The 14,590-nt window shown below is 40.2% G+C and overlaps 1 protein-coding gene across 9 annotated transcripts in view; it reads left to right on the top strand.

The window, feature by feature from the left end:
• The window catches only part of CCDC91 (coiled-coil domain containing 91), a 319,501-nt gene that overhangs the window by 190,331 nt on the left and 114,580 nt on the right, over positions 1–14,590 (top strand). For 7 of the 9 annotated variants that reach the window (XM_074936086.1, XM_074936059.1, XM_074936104.1 and 4 more), the window contains one exon: positions 1,402–1,509. The exons of the other annotated variants lie outside the window; for them this stretch is intronic. In XM_074936086.1, the coding sequence (XP_074792187.1) occupies positions 1,402–1,509 (108 nt within the window). The remainder of the gene's footprint in view (positions 1–1,401; positions 1,510–14,590) is intronic. 9 annotated transcript variants of the gene reach the window in all.

Genomic DNA, 14,590 nt, shown 5'->3' with positions numbered 1-14,590 from the left:
TCAGGCAAAAATTGGAGTCTTTTGAGAATTAAGTTTTTGTGATTGTATGAATTTGTATCAGTGCAGAAGATGAACAATCTACAAAACAAGCTTTATATTTAAAGACAGGCGTAAGCCAGTGGAAAAGCCACTGAACTTACTCTTTCATTTTGATTAAACCTCATGTCGAGCACCATCTGTCATTTTTCTAATTTACTAGTATTTTTTTTTCTTTTGCTTCAGTAAAACTGCTACTGAGTTATAGCAGTAGTCATCCTGAAGAACAGTAATGTTTGCAAAAGAAAAGTAATTATTGGAAAATGTCGGAAGATGGACCAAAAGCTATACAAATATTTTTGTCCCATTTTTTTTGCATTTATTCAACATCTTATTTAATGTGTATTGTTTCTCACCAAGCAAACTTATTTTCAAAACAAAAATTTTTTGCTTCTCTGCATATGTGTGCCAAAAATCTGTTTTCTGTAAATCTTAAGTCTGTTTTAACTTACGTTGTAATTGCAAGTAGTTTAATACACAGATTACTATTTAAAAATAGAATTTGCTGTTGTGACTACAAATTGTACAGTATATATTCTAGAAAGAAGGAACATATAAATAGCATATACTATTGAAAACATGTATAGCACAGGAGTATGTGAAGTGAAGGTAAAAATACCAGCATCATCTTCAAGGAAGTAGGTGGATGTAATGCCTACAAATGGTGATTTGGCTTTTCTTGTGATCTGTTTTAGTTTTTTTCCCTTTGCATACAGATTCTTTAACCTTTGCACAGCTAAGATCAAATATCTGTATAATGTCCCTAATTTTATTATCTTTTTCATATTGTCCTAGTACTTTGACTTTTCCACACTTTGACTTTCACCTCTTCACATCAGAGTGTGAACTTCCTGGGGGGGTATTGCTTTTATGTTTTAAACTACTCAGAATTTCCATCTGCTTTTAGTTGACTTGTGGTTGTGAAGATCATGCTTGGCCCATGGGATCTTACAGTGTGCCGAGAGGATGTGGAGTTTTGTCAGCCAGTGAAATATGTCTGGCTTTTTTTTTTCTCAGCAGTTTTCATATGCTTCTCATCTTGTGTGGTCCCACTAAACTGAGTATGTTTAACAGGACTGCTCACCCTCTCTATCTTCTTCTGTGAGTTGCCTTCTTTTATGCAACTTATGTGTGTAGGAAACATGAGAACCAAAATATATCATCCTGGCTAAAGAAAGAAAGATAGATAGATATACACATGAAAGTAGTGTTATATACAAAAGCACTTCAGTAATTGCACATTTCTGTTCTGTGGGTGCAGCTGAATATCAGATTTCAGTTGTATACAAAAGTTAATTTGCAGTGTGTCAAAAACACTCAAACGTGTCTTCTGTTTTGAAACTGGTCTGCTGTATTTGTTTCCAGGCACTACTGCAGTCTACAGTTCAGAAGCAAGAAGAAGCCATTGAAAAACAGTACGTAGCTGCAATTGAAAAACACTCATACAAGTGTGAGGAATTGCTGAATGCTCAGGTAATGCAAGCACTTGTCCACACAGATACACGTGTTCTAGACTATATGAATGGGTTTTGCACTACAAAAAGCATCATGATTTTCTTTCGGTTTCAGAGCATATATTTTTCTGTTTTGTTTGTTTTGAAAAAAAAAATCACAAAACACCAGTCTTCACTATAATATCCTTGGGATAACAATAATTACATTAAAAAAGAGATGGGAACCTAACCATACCTCCTAACTCATTTGGGCCCAAATGTGCATTATGGCTTTCTAAACGGTCTAACCAAGATCCCAGAGGGACACGGCACCAAAGAGAAGGAAGCTTGGAGTGTAAGATTTATTACTTTATTAACTGTATAATTTTACATAGCTGCAGAGAAAAGATTCACTATTTCTTAAGCCTGAATTTTATTTACTATAATGGACTGCAAGCAAAGATCAGATTTCTATGGAACAGACACATATAAATGTGTGATGCAACTTATAAAATGGTCATTCTAACAGCTACCGTCCAAATCTATTTTTATTTCAGTGAAACCACTGCAATTAATATGACATCGATGATAAAAAGTAGGTTATACAACAAGTATTTAAAGCTGCTGGTCCATGTTAATGGTCTAATGACTGTTTAAACTTTTGGAACTTGTTTTATTATTGGCAAAGTCTCACCTGAGTTTATTTAAATACAATTTAAATTATTAACCAAATAAGCTCCATACATAAGCTATAAATATAAAATTTTCTGTTGGCTAATCTTGAAAAGGGTTTCTAAGGTTGTTTGTATTGCAGTTACTTTTAAGTACTGCTAGGAACATTTCTTCTAAAATGACTAGTAGAAGTTTTTTGGTTTTTGTTTTTCATTTTTGTGTGATGGTAAATTAAAGACCTAAATACAGCTAATGTACACTTAAAATATCATTTCACAGTATAATACAGAAAGGTAAAGGTAATTGCATATTTAGTTGATTAATTTCAGCATTCTCTGAGGTATGTTACAACCGTCTCCCTGTTATGACCTTATCAGCTGAAGAGTTTGCTACAAGCATGTAGTCATCTATGTAAATAGTATAATGAAAAGGTACACAGCACTTTGGAAAAAGTAATTCATCCTTGGACAAGGGGCACATTGCACAGAACACAGCGCTATTTAATGCATGCCCTACAGCTATGCCTAAAAATATACTAAAATGGATTCAAACTTTTTATGAAATGTTTTGCCTTTTTCAGTCACAGTATCCACAATAGTTGCACTGCTAATTTAATATATTATTGTTGAGTATTAGGGCTAGATGAACTTCAGAAATGCTGGAAATTCTGTGAGAATAGGCTTTTTTGTAACATTGTTGACACTTCTTAATTCTAGTTGGGTCAGAAATATTGCTATCATATCTGATGTTTCCATCTCCAACCAGGAAGTGGAAAGAAGCGTCAAACCTTGGAGTACAGAAGTATTTGTGTGTGTGTGTGTTTTGAAACTTAAAAAAGGATCACCTCTAGTTTGTTGTGACAGTCTGCATCAGTTCTTATTTAATTCAAGCATGTTTTTACCACAGCGTGCAGAATAAGTACTAAAGTGAGGGGATAAAAGCAAACAAACGCTGACATTCTGTGACGGAAATTAGAAAACTTGCCTTAGAGCACCATTTCTCAAATGTGGTCACCAGGGGGTTCCCCTGCAGCCATGACAGCTTCCTGTGCAGTGATGGGGAGGTGGCGGCAAAGCATCAGCCCCTCCTCCCCCTTGCTCCTGGATGCGCCACTCTGCCCGTCTCCAGAGACAGGTGGGGCACAATGCTGAAGGAGCAAGGTGAGTTCTCTACTAGGGGACGAGGGGGCTCACTGAGGCCCGGACTTCAGCCCTGGGGTGGTTGGGCAGAGGGAACTTAGGGAGCCTGGCTTCAGACTAGGTTTCCAGTCATGGGGCTTCAGACTCCAATCCTTGGCCACACAGCGGTGGGCTCCAATTCCCGGCTTTGGCCGCGTGGTGCCAATCCCCAATCCCACCAGAGGCTGGTGGCTTCAAGCACTGATCCCAGTCTGTGCACTCCGACCCCAAGCGCCGACCCTGAGCTCCAGTGGCTGCCGGTTCTGGGTGCAGATATCCGGCACTGGCCTTGGGCTCTGGTGGGTGCTGGCTTTGGATGCCAATCCTTAGCTCTGACTGTGCAGCAGCAGGCACAGACCCCCTGGTGCCAGCCCCAAACTCTGGCGGCAGCCAACCCCTCTCTGTAGACTCCGACCATGAGCCATGGCCACTGACCCACCCTGGACACTGCTTCTGGATGTCGACCCTGGGTTCTGGAAGGTGCTGGCCATTAGTGCTGATCCTCAGGCACCAGCCCTGGGTGCAGATCCCCACCCCCCCGGTCATGCAGCAGCGTGCACCACCCCCAGGTTCCGGCAGGTCCTGGCCCAGGACACTGACTCTTAGCCCCGGCTGTGCAGCAGTGGGCGCAAACCCCAAGCGTCAACTCTGGGTGTCGACCCCCGGCCCCAGTTGCATAGCAGCAGGTGCCAGCTCTGGGTGCTGATCCCCGGCTGCATGGCAGTGTGTGCTGATCCCTGGCCCTGGCCACGCAACTTCAGGCGCTGACCCTGAGTTCTTGTGGGTGCTGGCCCAGGGCACCAGCACCAGCCCACACCTCTGATCATGCGGTGGCGGGGCCTCCCATCCATTTCCCCTGGCCTCTGCTGCCTCATCTCCCACCCCTCCATCCAGGTCTTAACTTGCCAGGACTTGCTGTGAAAAGTGATATTAACAAACATACAAATATTTCACATCATTGTTTTTATTGAGTCTGCAGAAAAAGCCCTACATAAATAAATTACAATGATCTGGGAGTGTATACATGCATATTTATTTGTTTTTCCTAAAGTTAATTAAGTGTTTTGGGGGAGAAAGTGTCAGTGCGACCACCAGCAAGTATTGGTGGCCACACTCTGAGGCCACCAAAAAATTTGTTGTAAGAACCCCTTGCCTTAGAGTGATAGTCTCAAAGAACTCACTCTATTTATCTCAACAAAGATGGGTTATTTGATTTGAGTCTGTAAGTATCTACATGGGGAACAAATATTTAATAATGCACTCTGCAATCTAGCAGAGAAAGATGCAACAGAATCCAATGGCTGGAAGTTGAAGCTAGAATTCAAACTGAAAATAAGTATACATTTTTTAATGATGAGAGTAATTAACCATTGGGATGACTTAACAAGAGTCATCATGGATTCTCCATCGCAGACAATTTTTAAATCAAGATTGGATGTTTTTCTAAAAGATACGCTCTAGGAATTATTTTGGGGGTGTTCTGTGGTCTGTGTTATGCAGGAGGACAGACTAGAGGATCATAGTTGTCTTTTCTGCCTTGTTCAGAGTAGCAGCTGGTTAGTCTGTATCCGCAAAAAGAAAAGGAGTACTTGTGGCACCTTAGAGACTAACCAATGTATTTGAGCATAAGCTTTCGTGAGCTACAGCTCACTTCATCGGATGCATGCAGTGGAAAATACAGTGGGGAGATTTTATATACACAGAGAACATGAAACAATGGGTATTACCATACACACTGTAACGAGAGTGATCAGGTAAGGTGAGCTATTACCAGCGGGGGGCTGGGGGGGAAACTTTTTGTAGTGATCATCAAGGTGGGCCATTTCCAGCAGTTGAATGTGTGAGGAACAGTGGGGCGGGGAGGGGGAATAAACATGGGGAAATAGTTTTATTTTGTGTAATGACACATCCACTCCCAGTCTTTATTCAAGCCTAATTTAAGGGTGTCCAGTTTGCAAATTAATTCCAATTCAGCAGTCTCTCGCTGGACTCTGTTTTTTGAAGTTTTTTTGTTGAAGAATTACGACTTTTAGGTCTGTAATCTAGTGACCAGAGAGATTGAAGTGTTCTCCGACTGGTTTTTGAATGTTATAATTCTTGACGTCTGATTTGTGTCCATTTATTCTTTTACGTAGAGACTGTCCGGTTTGGCCAATGTACTTGGCAGAGGGGCATTGCTGGCACATGATGGCATATATCACATTGGTAGATGTGCAGGTGAACGAGCCTCTGACAGTGTGGATGATGTGATTAGGTCCTTATGATGGTGTCCCCTGAATAGATATGTGGACACAGTTGGCAATGGGCTTTGTTGAACCCCGAGCAGGGGTATTCTATCTGCTACCCAAGATCCATAAACCTGGAAATCCTGGACGCCCCATCATCTCAGGCATAGGCACCCTGACAGCAGGATTGTCTGGCTATGTAGACTCCCTCCTCAGGCCCTACGCTACCAGCACTCCTAGCTATCTTTGAGACAGCACTGATTTCCTGAGGAAACTACAATCCATTGGTGATCTTCCTGAAAATACTACCCTAGCCACTATGGATGTAGAAGCCCTCTACACCAACAGTCCACACAAAGATGGACTACAAGCCGTCAGGAACAGTATCCTCAATAATGTCACGGCACACCTGGTGGCTGAACTTGGTGACTTTGTCCTCACCCATAACTATTTCAAATTTGGGGACAATGTATACCTTCAAATCAGCGGCACTGCTATGGGTACCCGCATGGCCCCACAGTATGCCAACATTTTTATGGCTGACTTAGAACAACGCTTCCTCAGCTCTCGTCCCCTAATGCCCCTACTCTATTTGCGCTACACTGATGACGTCTTCATCATCTGGACCCATGGAAAAGAAGCCCTTGACGAATTCCACCATGATTTCAACAATTTCCATCCCACCATCAACCTCAGCCTGGACCAGTCCACACAAGAGATCCACTTCCTGGACGCTACGGTGCTAATAAGCTATGGTCACATAAACCCCACCCTATACCAGAAACCTACTGACCACTATTCCTACCTACATGCCTCCAGCTTTCATCCAGAACACACCACATACTGATAGTTACATATGGATACAGAAAGGCTTGAAAAAGCTCCAACTGAAGTCACTGGAAATTTTAACATCGACTTCTATAAGAGCAGGATTAGACTCTAAAAAAAAGAACACATCCCTTTTTTTATCCTTAACTCTTTCAGTGATGTTCTATGTATATATATAAATATGATATAAAGTATTATGACCTTGGGCAAGACACTTCACCTCCCTGTGTTTCAGTTTTTCCATCTGGCTATAATAATGGCAATAATAATGCTTACCCCCTTTTTAAAGCACTTTGTGATCTGCGGATCAAAAGCGCTATGTAAGATCTAATCATTATTATTTATTTATTTATTTTATTGTGTATATAGCAGCAACAGTGTGGTAGGAAGGTAGTGCCTCTGATAAACTGAAGGAACTAGATTGAGAACTGAATGTGAGATGGTTGTAACAAAAAGTTTTATAGGCTGATACTTTTACACTGATATCACTTAAGATGTTAGTGTTGTGGGGACTTTGGGGAGGAAAACGTAGGTTTAGCTGGAATGTTTCTGAATTTGTAAATGAGAAAACAAATTGTATTATGTTCTTGTTTGGAGAAGAGTGAGGGAAGGAAAAATGAGGGGGTGAGGAACATGTATCATTACACAGAAATGATGAGAAATATCCTTATTGTTTGTTACATTTTTATTTTTATTGCTGTACAGGATATGTAATACCTCAGTCCATGTTTCTGATCTTGATGAAAGAATGGAATTACTAAAAAAAGTGTTTTGCAGCATGCTGGTGGGCAAACCAAAAGTTCAGTCTGGTTTTAAAGAGCTTACTGGTTCCATTAGACTCTCAATCTGTGAATGAAAATATTAAGTATTTAATAAAGTTGAGAAGGAAAGTGATAGAACATCATTCTGATTTTTATTCATGTTAAGAAACAAATATAAAACATTGTCTGGAAGCCTAGAAGGAAAGGGGAGTGGCTGGAATCCCTAATGACTGGTGAAAGTTGCATAGCTAGTGAGTAGAATCTACTGTCATTGTGAGTTGAAAAGACAAGAGAGAGTGGAGTTGAAAATCAATTTGCTAGAGTTTGGAAATTTCTGGAAAGTGGGAAGGGTATCTGATAATATGTTCCTATTTAAAGCTGGCTAGCTCATCTTTATTTTACAGTCTCAACTGTGTTAACGTTATTAGGTTTCTCATTCTCTGCTGTAGAAAATGAGAGAATTGCTCATCATTACTGCTAAGTAGTGTTTACTGTTTAATGTTACCAAACATCAGTGTATAAATATATTTCACTCAAAATGCTTAAAACTGAAAGCAGTGTTAGGAAATAAGCAATTGAATAAAGTGAAATACTGGAAACAGATAAACTTCTTTGAGCAAAAGAGCCCTATTGTTCAGTGTTTGGTGTATTATGTGAAATGAATTTGTGTTAGTCTAACTCCTGGTTTATGTGTCTCCACAACACAACCCAGTCCTCTAATTGACACTGTTTTGTGGTGTTAAAATATGTAATATTAATTTTATTAATGGTAGTTAGTTATTCATATCTTTGACTTATAGGCCTGAAAACCTGGTAAAGTATGCATATGTTGTTTTCTGTGCTTTGTAGATGATTTTCAAACTGAGACAGAATCAAACATTTTGCTACAAACATCTATATTAATGGATGAAGGTTTTTTTTCCTTTTTGATTTGGCTTTATAATATGTAAAGATAGTTATCATTTGATAGACTAATCAAGACTTAAGACATAAAAATCCTTTTTTATTGGAGTTGCCGTTTATATAAGGAAAAGGATTAATATGAAAAACTGTACTGCATATAAAGATTATTGATAATAAGTTGGCACCCACATACCTTGAATTACCTTATTACCGATCCTTTGTGAGGGGACCATAGTCACAAAATACATTTCTTATTTTAAATAAATGTTAATTTAATTAACATACTTAACATATAAACATCAGAGTTATCAAAGGTGTTTGTGTATTGTATTGTATCAAAAACATTTAAGTTGTGTTGAGAAGCTAAAGTGAAGTGATATCTTGAAGGCAAACCTAACTAAAATATAAACCTGAATAGCCGAAAACTTAAGTGCTTGTTTAAAAGTGCATCAAGGCACACAACAAAAATAAGCACAAGCAATTCCAACTTTGTAATTGAAGAGAGAATAAACAGGTGCTAATGTCGAGGTTAAAGATTTATACAGCTGTTTCATCCTTCTGGTGTTGAGCCACACTAAGACGGTTGGGGAACGGATAACTCAAGTAACATTTATATAGCGGTGTGATGGGTTGGATGATAAAATATGTTTTAAAGTATATCAGATAATGTGGAGAGATTTTTGCATGTTGCAAAGCAAATTACAAAATAGACATTTGGGTGGGAAAAAAAATAAGTGGCTGACACAGAAATTTCAACCTGAGAAGGATCTCTGTAAAGCTAACCAATGAGATTAACCAAAGTTAACCTTCAGCAAACAGAAGGGTACATACAGAACCTTTAAAAAGAAACAAAACAAAAACAAAATCCTATCAAACTATGGATGTCAACACCAGAGACCCTAGAAAGGTGTTCTAAGCAGGTATACATTTGTTGCTTTACTCTGATATTTTGCAAGTGGAATTGGGATGTCCCAAGACATTTCATGCAGTTTTACAGGCTTTGGCTTCTGGAAACAAACCTCCAATAATGATGTGCATTTTACAAATAGGAAACCATAGAACAGAGACCCTGTTTTCTCTTTACACCATGGAAGTTGTGATGGTGCATGAAGAACAGCTCCAAAAAATGGATTATAACCTGATTGGTTCACATCACCTTTTTGAAAAGAAAAAGAAAATGGACTGTCCATCAAAATGGAAAAGAATCTTCTTCCTTCAACAAAACATTTTCTACTTTTTGTCCCTCTGTTTGCATCTCACTCTTTTCCTCCCAAAAGGGAACTCTCCCATCTCCCAGGGCAAGATGAGAATCCCTGGAGCAGAAACTTAGCCTGGTTGCTGCAGCGGTGAGGATGAAAGAGAGAGCGTCAGGCCAGAATCCCGTACAACCCTAATTTTTATTTTAAAACTTTGACTTGACTTAATATTACTCCTGTTTCCCTGTTCTGCTGAGGGAGCAACAGTAAATAAAAGGGGTGCATCTAAACAGTTTGATAGATGTTGTTCTGCTTGTATGTTGGTGAGGGGGAACCTATTATGATTGTGGTCCTTAGCTTTCTCCATATGGATATTTTGCCTTGTTTAGGGAGGAAATAAAAACTTTCAAGGAACTAAATTGCAGTAATGAAGAACTAATTGAGATCCCTAAGCCTTTTAGCACCCATCAACCTTAAGCAGGGCTATTCAGGGCTACTCAGAGAGACCAGGGCTTTAAAATTCCTGCTTCTATGCAACCAGAGGAATTAGTGAACAGGATCGGCAAACAGGAGTTTTGCGAGGGAGTTTACAGGGGGAGTGTGAGCGGGGGCTAGAACTCAACATTCTTTAAACTTAAAAGCCCAAACCATCCCCTTGATATAAACACAACAACAACAAAGGAACCAGCTGCATGAGTAAAAAGAGAATGCAGGCAGAAGTCAAGCAACAGAATGGGGGCTACCCAGTTTATTGCACCCAATGCAGCATGTATGATTACCTGCCCTATGGGCAGGTGGCATATGTGTGCATTCGATGCAAGGAGCTCCTGGCCCACAGAGACCATGTATGGGCTTTGAAGACCAGAGAGGCTGAACTGGAGGAGCTGAGGGAGACAGAGAAGTACATAGATGAGTTTCCGGGACACAGTAGAATGGTCCCACCCCGGCTCTGACAGCCTCTGTGCTGTTGAGGAAGAGGAATGTCCTAGGGAATGAGAGCATCTAATTGGAGCAGAGGGAAACAATCCCATAGTTGGGACCCTCCTTCCAGATGATGATGTGGTATCCTCTCGCACTTAGGATACCTCTCCAGGGGAGGTAACTCCAGCTATTAGAAAGAGACAGGTATTAGTAATGGGTGATTCGATCATTAGAAACATAGATAGCTGGGTTTGCCATGACCGGGAGAACCACATGGTGACGTGCCTGCCTGGTGCAAAGGTTGCGGATCTCTTGAGACATCTAGATACACTTATGTGTAGTGCTGGGGAGGAGCCGGTGATCATGGTACATGTAGGTACCTATGAGATAGGGAAGGATAGGAGAGAGGTTCTGGAGGCCAAATTTAGGCTGCTAGGTAAGAGATTGACGTCCAGGACCTCCATGGTAGCATTTTCTGAGATGCTCCCAGTTCCATGCACAGGGCCAGTTAGGCAGAACTGCAGAGTCTCAATGCATGGATGAAACTATGGTGTAGGGAGGAGGGGGTTAGATTTATTAGGAATTGGGGAAACTTTTGGGAAAGTGGGAGCCTATACAGAAAGGATGGGCTCCACCTAAACCAAAATGGAATCAGATTTCTGGCACTTAACATTAAAAAGGTTGTAGAGTAGTTTTCAAACTAAGGGCTGGGGGAAAGCCGACAGGTGCGGAGGAGAACATGGTTCGGACATCCCTTAGGGGAGGATCTATATATAGAGAATCTCTATGTCCTAGTGAGGATGAGAGGATGGAAAATGGTAAAATACAGGCAGGGTCTGATCAGAAACAGTCATATAAAAACGAGTCCCATTCAATTACATTGTAGAATGGCGGACAGCTAAAAGGAGACAAGTTTTTAAAGTGCTTACATACCAATGCTAGAAGTCTAAATAATAAAATGGGTGAACTAGAGTGCCTCGTATTAAGTGAGGACATTGATATAATAGACATCACAGAAACTTGGTGGAATTAGGATAATCAATGGGATACAGTAATACCAGGGTACAAAATATATTGGAAGGACAGAACAGGTCGTGCTGGTGGGGGAAGTGGCATTCTATGTGAAAGAAAGCGTAGAAGCAAATGAAGTAAAACTAATCAAATTGTACCATAGAATCTCTATGGTAGAAATTCCATGCTCTAATGATAAGAATATAGCGGTAGGGATATATTACCCACCACCTGACCAGGATGGTGATAGTGACTGTGAAATACTCAGGGAGATGAGAGGCTATACAAATAAAAAACTCAATAATAATAATAATTAATAATGGGGGATTTCAATTATCCCCATATTGACTGGGTAAATGTCACCTCAGGACGGGATGAGAGATAAGGTTTCTTGACACCTTAAATGTCTGCTTCTTGGAGCAGCTGGTCCTGGAACCTACCAGAGGAGAGGCAATTCTTGATTTAGTCCTAAATGGAGCACAGCATCTTGTCCAAGAGGTGAATATAGCTGGACCACTTGGCAATACTGACCATAATATAATTAAATTTAATATCCTGGTGGCAGGAAAAACACCACAGCAACCCAACATTGTAGCATTTAATTTCAGAAAGGGGAACTACACAAAAATGTGGAGGTTAGTTAAACAGAAATTAAAGGGTGCAGTGCCAAAAGTGAAATGTCTTCAAGCTGCATGGAAACTTTTTAAAGACGCCATAATAGAGGCTCAACTTAAATGTATACCCCAAATTTAAAAACATAGTAAGAGAACCAAAAAAGAGCCACCGTGGCTAAACAGCAAAGTAAAAGAAGCAGTGTGAGGCAAAAAGGCATCCTTTAAAAAATGGAAGTTAAATCCTAGTGAGGAAAATAGAAAGGAGCATAAACACTGGCAAATGAAGTGTAAAAATACAATTAGGAAGGCCAAAAGGAATTTGAGGAACAGTTAGCCAAAGACTCAAAAAGTAATAGCAACATATTTTTTTTTAAGTACATCAGAAGCAGAAAGCCTGCTAAACAAGCAGTGGGGTCACTGGACAATCGAGGTGCTAAAGGAGCACTCAAGGATGATAAGGTAATTGCGGCGAAACTAAATGAATTCTTTGCATCGGTCTTCATGGCTGAGGTTGTGAGGGAGATTCCCAAACCTGAGCCATTTTTTTCAGGTGACAGATCTGAGGAATCATTAGAGGAGGTTTTGGAACAAATTGATAAATTAAACAGCAGTAAATCACCAGGACCAGATGGTATTCACCCAAGAGTTCTGAAGGAACTCAAATGTGAAACTGCAAAACTATTAACTGTAGCAGCTTCTGTACCAGATGACTGGAGGATAGCTAATGTGATGCCAATTTAAAAAAAAAGGCTCCAGAAGTAATCCCGGCAATTACAGGCCTCTAAGCCTGATTCCAATACTGGGCAAACTGTTTGAAACTATAATAAAGAACAATATTGTCAAGACATATAGATGAACATGATTTGTTGAGGAAGAGTCAACATGGTTTTAGTAAAGGAAAATCATGCCTCACCAATCTACTAGAATTCTTTCAGGGGGTCAACAAGCATGTGGACAAGGGGGAATCCAGTGGATATTCGATTTTCAGAAAGCCTTTGACAAGGTCCCTCACCAAAGGCTCTTACGCAAAGTAAGCTGCCACAGGATGAGAGGGAAGGTTCTCTCATGGATTGGTAACTGGATAAACAATAGGAAACAAAGGGTAGGTATAAATGGTCAGTTTTCAGAATGGAGAGAGGTAAATAGTGGTGTCCCCAGGGGTCTGTTCTGGGCCGAGTCCTATTCAACATATTCATAAATGATCTGGAAAAAGGGGTAAACAGTGAGGTGGCAAAATTTGCAGATGATAGAAAACTGCTCAAGATAGTTAAGTCCCAAGCAGACTGTGAAGAACTACAAAAGGATCTCTCAAAACTGGGTGACTGGGCAACAAAATGGCAGATGAAATTTAATGCTGATAAATGCAAAATAACGCACATTGGAAAGCATAATCCCAACTATACATATAAAATGATGGGGTGTAAATTAGCTGTTACCTCTCAAGAAAGATCTTGGAGTCATTGTGGATAGTTCTCTGAAAACATCCACTCAGTGTGCAGCAGCAGTCAAAAAAGCGAACAGAATGCTGGGAATAATTAAGAAGGGGATAAATAATAGGACAGAAAATATCATGTTGCTTCTATATAAATCCATGGTACATCCACATCTTGAATACTGTGTGCAGATGTAGTCGCCCCATCTCAAAAAAGATATATTGGAATTGGAAAAGGTTCAGAAAAGGACAACAAATATGATTGGGGTATGGAGCGGCTTCCATATGAGGAGAGATTAATAAGATTGGGACTTTTCAGCTTGGAAGAGAGACGGGTAAGGGGAGATATACTTGAGGTCTATAAAATCATGGCTGGTGTAGAGAAAGTAGATAAGGATAACACGAACCAGGAGTCACCAAAAGAAATTAATAGACAGAAGGTTTAAAACAAACAAAAGGAAGTATTTCTTCACACAACACACAGTCAACCTGTGGAACTCCTTGCCAGAGGATGGTGTGAAGGCCAAGACCATAACAGGGTTCAAAAAAGAACTAGATAAATTCATGGAGACTAGGTCCATCAAAGGCTGTTAGCCAGGATGGGCAGGAATGGTGTCCCTAGTCTCTGTTTGCCAGAAGCTGGGAATGAGTGACAGGGGATGGATCACTTGATGATTACCTGTTCTGTTCATTCCATCTGGGGAACCTGGCACTGGCCACTGTCGGAAGACAGGAGATTGGGCTCGGTGGACCTTTGGTCTGACCCAGTAGGGCCGTTCTTATGAGATAACACAAATATGAAGGATAAACATTAGTCTGAGGATAACCTAGATCGGAGTTCTTCAGGTAATTGTAAAATGATCAGTCACATTTATCACTTTTGGAGATAAATGGTCTGAATGTATATTATATGGACATGATGCCGTTGACTTCCCTACCCTTCTTTTTGTAGTTCTCATTATAGTATAGCAATTGCAATTTGCATTTACTCATAAATTCAGAATACTCTCTTCCTTTCTGAGTGTTCTATTATGTCAAGGGTTTGCCTTTCCTGAGTTTTGAAGGTTTTCCCCTTCCTGGAGAGAAGGTCTAGGTTTAGGACTTGTATTTATGACTTTTCATGTGCTAGTTTTCAGGGCATTTCTCCTCTCCTAAAAAGTTGCATTTCTGCATGCTGGAAACATACATTCAAGTTTTCTTTGCTACTAAGACTTCCCCAATCTTAGATCTTGGTCGTATGATTTTCCAGACCACTAATGCTTAGACTAGTCCACAGCCACAAACTGGTTAAGATATGGTGTTGCAGTTCCTTCCATTTTTAGCTTAAATGGGTTCAGCTAAGAACCTTTCAGAATCTGAGCTGAGTATTCTTGGACACTC

Source organism: Natator depressus, chromosome 1 (genome assembly GCF_965152275.1).
Source record: "Natator depressus isolate rNatDep1 chromosome 1, rNatDep2.hap1, whole genome shotgun sequence".
NCBI lineage: Eukaryota > Metazoa > Chordata > Testudines > Cheloniidae > Natator > Natator depressus.
Note: the sequence above shows the minus strand (reverse complement) of the source record. Positions and strands in the feature narration are given on the sequence as shown.